Below are 13950 nucleotides of genomic sequence, written 5' to 3' on the forward strand. Positions count from 1 at the left end.
TCGCGACTATGTAAAATAAACCCAGGATATTGCTACGACATGAAAGGCGAACATAGCATTCTACATGTAGTTGAAAACGCGACTCCGTCGTCTATGACTATAACTAAAATTGCAGAGAAAAGTACTCTCGACGAAGAGATAGTAGATGCAATGTCGTGCCTGCAGGATGAATCGTGGAACGCATCATCTTCAAACAGTCTGTTTCCGTTCAGACATGAACTCTCATTAATTGGATCCATAATGATGCGAGGAACCCGCATAGTCATTCCATCGTCGTTAAGACATGCGATCTTAATGTTGGCACACGAAGGTCATCCAGGCGAGTCGGCTATGAAACGGCGATTACGGTCCAAGGTATGGTAGCCACAAATAGATAGAGATGCGGAGAAATTTGTCAAATCCTGCAGAGATTGCATAATGGTATCACAAGTCTTAAACCCCACCGCGATGAAGCGAACAACATTTCCAGAGGGTCCATGGATTTATGTAGCTACCGACGTTTTGGGACCATTGCCAAACCACGAACACATTTTAGTTTTCATCGACTATTACTCCAGGTATATGGAATACCAATTTCTTAAATCGATCTCATCAATTTCGTTAATCAGAGCCATGAAAGAAATTTTCTCCAGATTAGGTTATGCTAAAAAGTTAAAAACTGACAATGGAAGACAATATGTCAGTACAGAATTTAAAGAATATTGTAAGCAATGCGGAATAGAGCAAGTAACATCGCCACCTTATTGGCCTCAAGCTAATGGGGAAGTTGAGAACATGAACAGATCGTTAGTGAAAAGGCTGAAAATTGCGTACACCAACAAGTTTAACCTCAAGGAAGAAATTCAATCATTTGTTATGATGTATAATGTTACTCCCCATGGAACCACAGGGTCTGCACCAACAGAATTGATGTTCAATCGAGTGATAAGAGACAAAATCCCGGGAGTTCAGGATTTGATAGGAGAATACAGTGATTCAGCAGAAAGAGACCGGGATTTAGTAAACAAACAGAAAGGGAAAGAATATGCCGACCAGAGGAGAGGGGCTAGGGAGATTGATGTTAAAGTAGGCGACAAGGTTTTTCTTAAATGTAATATTACCTCACAAACTTACACCGAATTTTGACATCACTGAATACGTCGTAGAAGGAAGAGAGGGAGATATTGTAAGAATAGCGGGTGGAGCCAAGACCTTGACAAGAAACGTGAGCCATGTGAAAAAGATTCCACCATTACAGTTACCAGCTGATACCGGCGATCACTCTTCACAATCCAGGAGTACAGGTGATGTTCTGCAGCCCTCCAACTTCAGGATACGGGAGATATCTAAGGAAATGGAAGCGACTACTGAGGCGACATCGGATTCCAAAGAAAGGGCTGAAGCTGAAGCTCGTCAATAAGGAAGGGATGTAGGAACCTGTACTTCCGAGAGAGCTCATCAAGTGGGCTTTGGATTTACATTTATGCTCGAACTGTCAATATAAAAGCTAAGGCAGTATTATTCGGTGAAGCAAAGGTGTGAGAATAAAGCGAGAAAACATACGTAACAATTTGTGTTATTAGTGTGAAAAACCGGGTTAATACACGCATCACTGCCGTTAAGCCTGGTTTTATAGCCTCCCAATATGGCAAAATAGCTAGATGAGCATCACTGCCCCATACAGCCCGATTTTATTGCCCCAATATTGCAAAATATAGCCAGATGAGCATCACTTATGCACATGCGCATCACTGATGCAAGTGAGCAAAATTTCTAAAATTTGGCCGCTTTCCAAACTGGGGTAACAGGCGAACAGAAACCAGCAGCAAGCAACTGAAAACTGGTTTAAACTGTTATAAAAACTTTTGGGCAAAAATAATAATTGGTATAAACTGTTATACTTCATTTTATGCATTTATACCTATTTGTTGCCGACAACAACAGCTTATGGCAACAACAACCGTTTAAAAACAACATCCCTACAGCAGCCCATCCAAATTTCCGAACATTTCCATGCAAATTTCCCGTTTCCCAAATTGGGGTAACAGGCAAACAGAAATCAGCAGCAAGCAACTGAAAACTGGTATAAACTGTTATAAAAAGTCCAAGTTTCGAACCATTTAGGAGCCGGCGCAAGTAAGCAGAGACTCAAACCTTTTGAATCCAAATTTAGGTGTTATTTTACAACTGCACCTGGTCACACTGAAACCGATCGTCGTTAAATTCAAATTCAAATTTTTCAGTTAAATTCAAATTCAAATTTGGCAGTTAAATTTAAATTCAAGTTTGGCAGTTAAATTCAAATTCAAATGTAGAATTTTTAAAATTTTTTAAAATATTTTAACTGCCAAACTTGAATTTAAATTTAACTGCCAAATTTGAATTTGAATTTAACTGAAAAATTTGAATTTGAATTTAACGACGATCGGTTTCAGTGTGACCAGGTGCAGTTGTAAAATAACACCTAAATTTGGATTCAAAAGGTTTGAGTCTCTGCTTACTTGCGCCGGCTCCTAAATGGTTCGAAACTTGGACTTTTTATAACAGTTTATACCAGTTTTCAGTTGCTTGCTGCTGATTTCTGTTCGCCTGTTACCCCAATTTGGGAAACGGGCAATTTGCATGGAAATGTTCAGAAATTTGGATGGGCTGCTGTAGGGATGTTGTTGTTAAAAGGTTGTTGTTGCCATAAGCTGTTGTTGTCGGCAACAAATAGGTATAAATGCATAAAATGAAGTATAACAGTTTATACCAATTATTATTTTTGCCCAAAAGTTTTTATAACCGTTTATACCAGTTTTCAGTTGCTTGCTGCTGGTTTCTGTTCGCCTGTTACCCCAGTTTGGAAAGCGGCCAAATTTTAGAAACTTTGCTCACTTGCATCAGTGATGCGCATGTGCATAAGTGATGCTCATCTGGCTATATTTTGCAATATTGGGGGCAATAAAATCGGGCTGTATGGGCCAGTGATGCTCATCTAGCTATTTTGCCATATTGGGAGGCTATAAAACCAGGCTTAACGGCAGTGATGCGCATCTAGCTTTTTGCATTATTGGGAGAAAATGGCATTTCACTAACTGCCAGTGATGCTCATCTAGCTATTTTGCATTAAAATGCCATCTCACTTACTACCAGTGATGCTCATTTCATTGTTCTTATATAGGTAAAATAAAATAAAACAAAATAATATAAAATAATGTATTTAATTGTTTTTATTTAGGTTCATTAACATAGAATAAAATAAAGTATTTTAAAATTAAAATGTTGCTTGTTGTGTTCGTTGCTCTTGTTGTAAAAGGAGCCGGCAGACCTGACTGTCGGTGCTCTCTCCTTATACCTGATTCCTGATCCCTATTCCTCCATTCCCACCCCTTATCCACCATCCTTTTGCGTGTGTCGTTGGTCCTTTCCCTTGATTCTTGTCCAGGGTGGGTGTCAGGTCTACTGATACTGATGACTAGGAGCGATGGCGATGGCAATGACGATGGAAAGTCTATAATTGAACAGAGAAAAATAGCAAATTAAAAACTAAAAAATGCATAACTCTGTCAAAAATGCCTTAATTTGCATTCGGAAAGCGGTGTTATGTTAGTTTTTATAAGGTTAACAAATCTGCATACTTAGTTAGAAATTGAAAATTTTATCAAATTTTGAGAATTTTAATGATGTAACCCCTTATAAAATTTTGAAAAAATTGATTAAAAATTTTTTTCTTCCGGACTTAGCCAGAAAGATGTGCCTGCTAATGCTGTTCAAGAATATATATGGTTTATGGGGTCGGAAATGACTCCTTCAATACGTAATGAGCTTCGGACTGGAAATAAAATACCCTGCAAGGGTATAAAAATTATAGCTTCGTAGTTTTTCAACGTATGTTTATCTACTCTCAGATATAAGCTTTTTTTTATTATTCTAGAATTTTGGTATATATTTTATAAAAATCGGACAACTATATCATATAGCTGCCATAGAAGCGATCGGTAAATGTATAAAATATGTAAAGCTGGGAATGTAAAACTGAAACTGTCAAACTGTAAACATAATAAGTATAGGTAAAATTTAATGAAGCTCTGTTTTGTGAGTGTTTTCAGCAGTTAAATCTATAATATAAACATCAAAACCAATCTGCAACGGCATGCCGAAGTTAGCTTCCTTTCTTGTTAATTTAAAATAATTAAGAAGTTTTTTAATATAAAAAATCAGATTTTATAATACAAAATAATATTTTTCTAAGTCAAGGAATCATTTCCGATCCCATAAACCATATATATTCTTGATCAGCATTAACATGCGAATCTTTCTAGACATGTCCGAAAGAAATCGATTTTTTGGCCATTTTTGCGAAATTTGATAAGGGGTTACATCATTAAAATTAGAAAATTGCCAAAAATTTTGATTTCTTAAAATTTTAAATTTGGTATGCAGTTTTTTTAAATTATTAAAAACGAACACAAAACTGCTTTCCGAATCGAAATTAATGCATTTTTGGCTTAGTTTTGATATATTTGAATTGTTACCTGCAAGGGTATACAAACTTTGGCTGGCCAAAGTTAGCTTTCTTTCTTGTTTTAAATAGGTAATAAAAAAAAAAGCTATAAAATTATAAAAAATTTGAATGGCTGTGGTTCGCCTAATATAAGGACCTGATGAGGTCTAGTGTGTTTCCTATATTACCTGGTATTATAAATTTGTATCAAAATTAAATCCAAGCGACGCTATGCTATTTTGTTTATTTGAAATGTAATTTTTTCAAAACACTTAGGACAACAACTAACTTCAAAAAATTGAGCACAATCGTTTTGAGAGAAGCGTTAAAGTTACCGCTTGATGACTGCCGGCTTTTTTGGGAAAATGACGGCTTTGAATTTTGAATTTTAAATTTAATGTATTTTATTGTTTTTATTAAGGAAACCCTAAATTAAATAAAATTCAAATTTGGCAGTGAACAATGTATTTTCTTCTTTGGCGGGAAATTATCAAATTTATGAATTCAAATACGGGGGTTAAATAAATCTATGTTCTGGCTCCTATTAAAAAAAAATTAAATTAAATCAAATTGAAAATGCAAATTGATAAGTTTGACATACGACTTCTCTTTACATTTTACACGTTTGGAGGTTTATAGAAGATATAATTTGAGTTGCATACTTTTAGGCTTAGCATGAAGTCAATATCCCACAGAAAATGTACTTACACTTCAATTTGTAGTATTTTTCCCATAATATTCTCAAAATTAAAGGGTTTTTTCTATATCAGTATGTTTATTAAACGAGTACAATTCAGTTTTACAAAATTATTTGCTTTCGATTTGGTGACAGTTAAAAACCGAAACTGATTTCGTTCATATGTTTGCCTGGGATGGACTGCGATTTCAATGTTGATAATAATATATATAATAGAATACTTATGTTCGTGATAGACCTACATTGGTAAGTGCATTAAAATGTTTGATTGGCAACCGGAAGTGAATTTGTAATTCATGATTCTCTAATGTTTTGGCTTTGCTTAGAGCCCATTTAACAAGACGATGTGATGATGAGGTTGACGTGTTATGCTCGAATGGACGACTTCTTATATATCTCAACAATATCAGCTACTTATACTGCCAGAATTCGTATGTACACACCGTACTTTATTTACAGTTGCCACATAAATCTTCTCCCTAATCCATTGCTTCTGTTGAACAGACAGTGTCGCTACGTTGGTAAAGTAAAATATTCCTAATGATTCTCCGACCTACAATATGTGTATGTATATTTTGTCCTAACGTTAGTATAGTGGAAACTACTAGCCAATTGAAAAACGGTGGCTCAGTCTTCGCCTTGCTCTTGCAATATGTGTTATAATTGAAGTCTAATTGCAGCCAAAGTCCATAAAGTAAAACAGAAATCAAGTCGAATGGTAATACACTCGTTTAAAACCATCAATTGTTCAGCGATCGGCTGGCTCTGATGCATGTTTGTATACAAATGTATTTATTTGTAGTGCAGATAACCACATGTTTTGTAAATAAAGGAACTAAGCTAAAGTCCTATGCCGTAACTATGCCCACTGGGATTGGCCAATATGATAGGGGGTGTTCGTCTGTACAATTTTCGAAGGGGAAGCAGGGGTTGGGGTTTTAAGTCTTACAACCTCAAGTGGATAAGTCTATGTATGTAACCTTACAAGGTAATTAATCGCTACAGGTAAAATGTATGTATTGCAATATGCCATTTTATGTATATCATATATATATATATTTTTGTATTGTAATTTAAACATAATCGTTTTATACAGCGGTTGGACAAAATCAAATAAATAGAGCGGTAATCGTATGTGTAAATCTATCGTTACGAATAGCTATGCCATTTCCATAGGAGTATACCAGCGACAGGTTTAAATAATTAGAATAAATACTTTCCGCGATCGGTCTTACTCCAGCATACTCACTAATTTAGCATAGTATGTTTCTAGCGATGTACATTTTAGGGACTAGGAACCAGTACGACATATGATTATGTTTCGTTTATGCATTCGCATTTAAATGATAATTGGACACAATAAAAACGAATTGGTTTCTCTTACGGCTAGACGGGCATGCTTAATTCTTAGTAGAACAGTTTTGGCTTATTTGCAATTGCGCCCTATACACACTGACGGTAAGGAAATAAATATAAACTAAAGTACACTTGTTGTTTATATGCTAACTAACACAATTTTTTGGGCAATCAAATTCGCCATTACATCTTCATTCACACCTACCAAGGGCTGCTTTCCGCAGTGAAAGGATATAAGGGTATAAAGTTTACAGAATCCAGTAATGTTGCCGGGGCACTGAACAAAAAAAAAAATTTATGAATTGTAAGTGTTAATTGAATCCGGTGTGGTCTTTTCGCTAGCCGCCCTGCTGCTTCTTTTTATCAAAAATGGGCAGCTTTGATTTGACGGCTCCCTCGCACACCATCATCCGCTGCTGCGCCGGCTTCTTGTCCAGGTCGAAGCACAGGCCATCCGTGTTTAGGTGGCGCTTGAAGTCCGAGTAGCGACGCGCCTCATACGACAGGTAGTTGGACCCCAGCGCCGAAGCAGCCACGGCAGCGGCCACCGTTCCATTGCCGTTGCGATGGTGCATCGATGGCGGCGAGGAGTCCTGCCGCTTCCGCTCGAAATACTCCACTATCTTGGCTATCTGCGCCGATCGTGTGCTGGGCAGCGCCGTGAAGGAGCGCTCGTCCCACAGCAGGGAATCGGAGCCGGCCAGGCTGCTGATGTCGTCGGAACTGTCCGTGTAGATGGACGAGGTGCGGTTCTTGCAGTACAGAAGCTGGTTCGTTGCGAACGGGTGGCGTTGCAGCAGCGTGTGAATCTCCGAGTCCAGGGCCAATCGATTGATCAGACCCGCCGTGGCGGCCATCTGGGGATCGCTGCCGTTGCCGCTGAGCAGGGCGTGGTGGCAGGTGTAACGTCGTTGGTGTGTTGGCCGCGAAGCCACAATATCGGCGTCTAGGTCGTCCATCGAGTCCAGGGCTGTGGACGACGAGGTGTTTCCTCCAATTACAGCAGGATCGTTGTCGATTAGCAGCACAGACGGGGACGCTGTCGAGGAGGTGTCGTTGAGCAGATGACTCTGATGTTGCTGTTGGGCCGCGGCAGCGGCAGCAGTAACGGCGGCATTCGATGTGGAGGTGGCGTAGTAGCAGCAGCGACACAGACTCGCAAGTTTATCGCTGGAAGATAAGGAGATCTTGGTCAGTATGAGGCGATCAGGAATATACTTCAGGGATTTTCGGGTTGGTTCCTATAATTATCTTTATTCAAGTAAAGGGATTTATCTGCCATTTAGGGTAGTTTTTATTGAATATGGGAATCACTTACTTTATTTTTGGCGTTTAGGGATCAATATGTATGGCACGGCCCAAGGTGGCGTTTAACCTGAATATTTGGTAATTATTTCACTCAACGGTTTAAGCAAGAGTTTTCTAGTTCTACGTTTCATACAAAAAAAGGTTTCTAATCGAGTTTCAACAGGACAATGCAGTTTATTCTTGATAATGCAATGGTTTATGGGTCTCTACGTGTCCTTAAAAGTCATATACTCACTTGAGTTCACTGTTGGCGCTGCCACCTGTGTCGAGCAACAGCTGCGCCTTCAACTGCTCGTAGCAACAGTTGCTGCTACTGCTGCCCCCGCCGCCGCAACCAAACCCCAACGAGCCCATCCCGTTCAGCTGGCGGCCGAAGCTGCTGTTGGTTATCGCCGCATCCGACTCCTCGTTGAAGCACGAGAAGAAGCCGCTCTCGATGGAGTCGCGTCGCGTGAGGTTCGCCTTCAGTGGCAGCTGCTCGCACGAGTTCTTTAGCTCGCTCAAATCGCAGGTGTTCTTCACTTCGTCCAGGTCCAGATCCGTGCAGGAGGATACGGAGGCCGGGGTCTCCGTCAAGCGCGGAGTGGGTGACACCAAGGCCACCGTGGCCGCTGCTACCGCACTGGAATTAGTTTGTTCTTTGGATTTCTTGGCGCTGTCAGTCAGATCCTCGCAGGAATTGGATGCCCCAGCTGTGGAGGCCGTCAACGTGACCGTGGAGGCGCTGGCCTTCAGCAGAGCCGGACTCTCGAACTCGCCGGTGCTGGCGCTCTTCAGGCCACTACTAGTGCCAGGGGTGGTGCCCCGAAAGAGCGGGTGCGTGTACAGGGAATTCGCTCTGTATTTACGGACAGTTGGCACGGTAGCTGGGCGCACGGCGCTGTCATCGCTGCTGGACTCTGCATCCGCACAGTTCCCACCGCCATCAGGATCCTCGCCCTCTGAGTTACAGTCATCGCAGTCGTCCTCATCCGGCGGCAATGCTGCTGCTGCTGCTGGCGGATTGCTCGCTGGTGCAGCATTGCTGATCCGCTGGGGCAGCCGCAGCTCTATGGCGCTGTACTTGCGCGTCAGATGCGGCGAAACCGGCAGGCTCTTTGGTTCACTGGGTGTAGCTGCCGTGGTTGCGGCTGCCGTTGTGGAAACTCCCTCATCCTGGAGTCCACCCCCCTGGACCGCCGCCTTGCTCTGCATAGCGGCCAGCTCCTTGAAGAACGGTGCCAATGTCTCGAAGCAAGAGCTGAACAGATCCCCAACACCTGCTGCATAAGTCTTTGGATTGGCGTCCAGGATCTTCTTGACGCCTCGAAGCTGTGCCAGCGCTTCGAACGGATTCGGTTTCGAGCCATTGTGATCCTTGCCAGTCGTCGGCTTGTACTGCGGATCCTTTAAGCACATCGTTTCGCCCACTTTGCGCAACGTAAGGACTGCGGGAATTGGCTTAGGGAGAGGCGGGGGTTCCGGAATCGCCGTGGCGGGTAACTGAACCGAAGCCAGCTGCCTCGGAGGCGTCGGGGAGTGCGTGGAAGAGCGCTGGCGCTGCATCTGGTGACACCGCGCCTTGTCGCTTGGCGACGTATGCATGGGAAAGTGGATGATGTTCTCGCTCAGAGAGCGACGATGCAGCAGGATCTCGGCTTCCAGTTTCTGGGTGGCGCGCCGTACCCGCGATTGCTGTATGTGATCGTCGAAGCCACTGCTACCGGCGGATCCATTAGGCGTTCCTGGTAACGCAGCCGAGGCGCACTTTTTACTAGGGAAACGGAATCCCTCCTCGTCCACCTCTCGCAGGTGGCGCGGTGTCAAAGTGCCTGCCGGGGCCGTGCATATGGTGGCCACCGTGGGCTCCGCCAAAGTGCGGGGCGTTGCTATTGCCGTAGTATTCTCCGAATCACTGCCTCCCGGCGAGCAGTTGATCAGCTCTAAGGAGCTAAGTGGACTAGCTCCCGCCGACGACTCGTGCTCGTACTTCTCCAGGAGCAGCGTTAGCTTTTTTGTGGCATCATGGAAAGTGGGCCGGCTCTTAGGGTCGTACTGCAAGCGAAAGAGAGGATTAGAATTGGTAAATCTTCAAGCTAAGGGGATGATGATTCACTTACCAGGCAGCAGTAGAAGGCCAGGCGGAGAAACACGGGGGGTGTGTCCATGGGACACAACTCGACAAAGGCCAGGTAGTCCAGGCCAAACGGTGCAGTGCGCGGCATCAGGTCCGGATCCGCTTCGATGCGGGCAATGATCTCGCACTGGATGATGCCGAAGGAGAAGACGTCGCTCGTCTGGTCATACCACTGGCCCTTCAGGCACTCCGGACTGACCCAATACGGTGAGCCGACGGTCTCGAGGCGTGACTTTCTCCTACAAATGAGTAAAAGGATATAGATGAGTGTTATGTTCTGTTGTCAGAGGAGCCACTTACGTTTTCTCGGGTATATTTGCGGCCAGGCCAAAGTCACCCACAACGGCTTCATACTGATCGTTGGCCAGATTGCGAATAAGTACATTCTGCAGGGAAAACATGAATTAATCAGCTGAAAATGATGCTAATCAGCAGAAAGCACTCACCTTGCTCGTCAGATCTCTGTGGAAGATGCCGGCATCGTGGACGTAGGCCATGCCGCGCGCTATACCCAGCGCCAGTCTTATCTTCTGCGTGGCGCTAAGCACCACCTCCTTGTTGGCCAGCAGCTGCTCCAGGGAGCCGCCGTTGATGTACTCGGTGAGGGCGTGCAGTTGGCCCTCCTGCACACAGACGCCCATGAAGCTGAAAGAAGGAAAACGGACGGTTAGCACAAGTTTTCCACTGCAAAGAAACTAAGTTTACCCCGAATAAGTTTCACTTTCAATCACCCAAGTTGACAGGCACTGCAACTCTCCGATTCCCCGATTCCCCACCTTGCTTATCGCCGGTCGACATGCAATCAGCCACCCCCCATCGACTGGGTTTTGGTTAGCATTGTTTCAGCCTTGATTCGCTGCAAAATAAATTAGCGTTTCGATGCCCCGATGCACGCAATAAAAAGAGAAAGTTTTCCCTTGACTACTGGTCAGGTCCAGACCTATGGAGTGGCGTCCCCCAGGACTTAAAGAACAAAGGAGCCACTTCCCAAGTCCTCATCATCTCCGCTTCCTACTCAGACGGCAATGTCAATGACTCTATCTCCCCAGCCTATGTTAAGAGGCTCAGCTAGAAGTTAGAGGGGCGGCTGCAGGACAAGCTGAGGTCACCAGGCTTGGGAACCGGAACTGTAAGCTTATTAAGAGACTGGCAACGCATGCGTCTGCCTACCGCCAACTCCTTCTTTAACAGAGGAAGTGTGTGCAGTCAGGTAAAGAAGGTTAACAACGACAGCCAGACGGGCCTCTGAGAGCGATGCTTTCAGGTGACAATGAACTCTGTGTAAACTAAGTTGGCTGGAACATATAAAACAAGCTTGTAACTAGACACCTTAAGCCAGAAAATATGCCAAGATTCAGAAATATATAAACTAATACAAATAATAAACTTATAAAGGAAATGTAAAGAATTTCCATACATGAAACTCTGGCTCCTACTTCTGAAAATATGTATATGTAAATATAGAAGCTATTCGCAACCGATTGGCGCATGTGACTCTGGTCCCGTGCAGGTGTTCAATACCAATGCCTGTTCGATAAGGGTTCTCTTCGCACTGGCCTAATCGGACGATTGGGCTTATCTCGGGCACATGCTCCATTTGCCGGCCAGTCCCCGTTTAAAGCCATGGCCCAAAGCATTTGCCAAATTGTACGAAACTTTGCGTATTCGTCGTCGTGTGCCAGATAAGCTATATCTTTTGCCCGTCATGCAGTTTTGCGGTTCTTAACTATTGTATAAGAAGAAGTCAAGTGGCCTTTGGCAGCTTTGATTTATGTTAACCCAGATGGCCGATTGGGCCATTAATTTTCACTTATAGTAAAAATTAATTTCATTAGGTTAACCGCAGCGCATCAAGTCCTTAATAAATTTCGCAAACGCCGAGCAGCGGAAATAATTGCTTTGAGCACGCAACCTGTCGCCCCGGACACCTTTCACTCCGGCTGTCAATGAGGCCTCGACAGGGCTGCCTGTCTCCGGGGTGCGTCAGGGCAATCAAATGTTATGGCCACCCGCCTTCAGCCCATCCACCACACCCAGCCATGTGCTTGTTCCCATTATTACCCAGGGGTCTCGGCGCATTAACATACTACCTGAAAAGGGGTTGGTCTTGCCAGGACCACCTGTTGCATCGCCTTCCGCCGGGGTTTATTGACTTGCGTGATATGCGGCGTCAGGAATCACAGCAGCCAGATATAATCAGTGCCACCCACCACCCTTCAATGCAAAGCAGCTTAATTGAAACCAGCTTGGTAAACCAGCGGCATTGCGGCAATCAAACTTGGACACTTGGCCTCAGGTTATAGGAAGGCAAGCTCTAACCATAAAAAATTCTTGTTGGGGTAGAAATAACGCAGTAAATACCATTGCCATGTTGAATACTGCTCTAAATTAATTATTTAAATAAACAAGTTTACTTAGAAATATCTCTGGAATATCCAGAGATCCTCAAAATCCAGCTGAGGCAAGTTTGGCTGTTAACAAAACGCTATTACGCTGCACAAAAAAATAAAACAAGATTGGAAGTGTCTTGGCCAGAAGGGGATGACCCTTTTGAGATGCATGATAGATGCCACGCCAGTGTGTGGCAGACACATGTCAGCCCTTCAGACAGCCCAAGGGCTCGGGGCTCTGGCTCGGATGTGAAATGAAGTTATCACAAAAGACGCAAGACCCACAGCGGCCAGGCCCTCGATTCCAGGTGTTGAAAGCCGTCGTCTGAGTTACATCCTACTCTCGAGTAGTGGGCACAAACACACACCTTCGTGCTTCAAGGCTTCTCCTTCTCGTGACCGTGGGTGCAGGCTGCAGCACATCCATTTGCATGGTATTTACGGTTCTAATTCAATTTATTTCCCTGCGTGATGCACGATTAGCGCCTCGAGCGAGTGCCTGCCCCATCCCCGTTCCCAATCCCGATCCCTTTTCCTGCCCATTAGCGGCTTACATTAATCGGCTTTGCCGCCCGTAAACGCCTTTAATGTGCGCTTTAAGCCGCACTCTCAACTCAACGCGGATTTTGGGTTTGAGATGCGCTCACAGAAGGGATTTAATTTGGAAACAAGATCTTTTTTATTGCAAACCCAAAGAGTAAACAAATAAGGCAAGCAAAAAAATAAATGAAAGTTGCTACCGAAAAGCACGAAAAGTACTTTGCTAATTGGGCAATTAATTTATTTCGCATTCATCAGCCAGCCAGGGTGCAAACGATGTTATTTTCGGAACGCGATAAGATTTATTAATTATCCAAAAGCGTAAACAAAGCCTTGTACTCTGTAGGTTCAGTGACACCGAGAAGAACTGGCTGCAGATGCAAATCAGTTTTTGGTCCAGAAGCTCTAGGCAAAGGTGTCGCCTCTATCCTCCAGGAAACGAATGCACAGTTGAGGGCTCTTCATAGCGAGCAGGAAGCTGGAGGAACTACTCAAGCGGCTATAAACCTCTTGCTGGTCTTTAGCATTGTTCTCAGTTTAGGTGGAGTTTAGGTTTTCTATTTCGCTTCTTTTTTTTTTTTTGTCTTTTCCGGCTCGCTATGGGTGTTACAGTATTTGCTACGAGCATATTACAGCAGTTTTCCCGGGAAAACGGCTTCGTCGCTGTCGTTGGCAGCCGGCATTCGGCATTTCTCTTGCAAGTCGCAATGAAAACCATAAATTGACACGTTTGCACGTTTCTCTCGGAGATGGAGATGGAGAGACTGCGCCAATTGGTTTCCCAGACTTTGCGCAGACGGATCCATCGTCCAGAGCCGCTAACTGCCGCTGGCCGGGCTAATAAAATGCAAAGTACCGCTCGGAATTCTTTCACTTGCAAGTTGCTGGGTGTTGCAACTGCTGTGGTTGGTTTGTTGGCAAATCAAACTGGAGCATAAAAGCATTTGGCGCTTAATTGAAAATTATTACCACAACATCAGGGGAAACTGCAACTGAAATTGCAAGCGGCAGCGGCGGCACGATCGGGGGTTAAAAGGTTGACACAAAGCAAACAAAGTTTGCTTTTGGGCAAACAACA

General features: G+C 43.9%; 1 protein-coding gene across 2 annotated transcripts in view; it reads right to left on the reverse strand.

Moving 5' to 3' along the window:
• Positions 1-5214: 5214 nt before the first annotated feature.
• cdi (center divider) overlaps positions 5215-13950 on the reverse strand; it is a 49461-nt gene continuing 40725 nt past the window's right edge. Inside the window, exons 4-8 of one of the 2 annotated variants that reach the window (XM_017164536.3) lie at positions 10389-10587; positions 10243-10328; positions 9926-10181; positions 8062-9860; positions 5215-7688 (exon numbers count right to left, since the gene is read on the reverse strand). In XM_017164536.3, coding sequence (XP_017020025.1) covers positions 6857-7688; positions 8062-9860; positions 9926-10181; positions 10243-10328; positions 10389-10587 — 3172 coding nt within the window. In that variant the 3' untranslated portion in view covers positions 5215-6856. Of the gene's footprint in view, positions 7689-7836; positions 7894-8061; positions 9861-9925; positions 10182-10242; positions 10329-10388; positions 10588-13950 lie in introns of those variants that run through there. The other variant, XM_041774512.2, reaches the window with a different exon arrangement.

This window comes from Drosophila kikkawai, chromosome 3R (genome assembly GCF_030179895.1).
Source record: "Drosophila kikkawai strain 14028-0561.14 chromosome 3R, DkikHiC1v2, whole genome shotgun sequence".
Classification (NCBI taxonomy): domain Eukaryota; kingdom Metazoa; phylum Arthropoda; class Insecta; order Diptera; family Drosophilidae; genus Drosophila; species Drosophila kikkawai.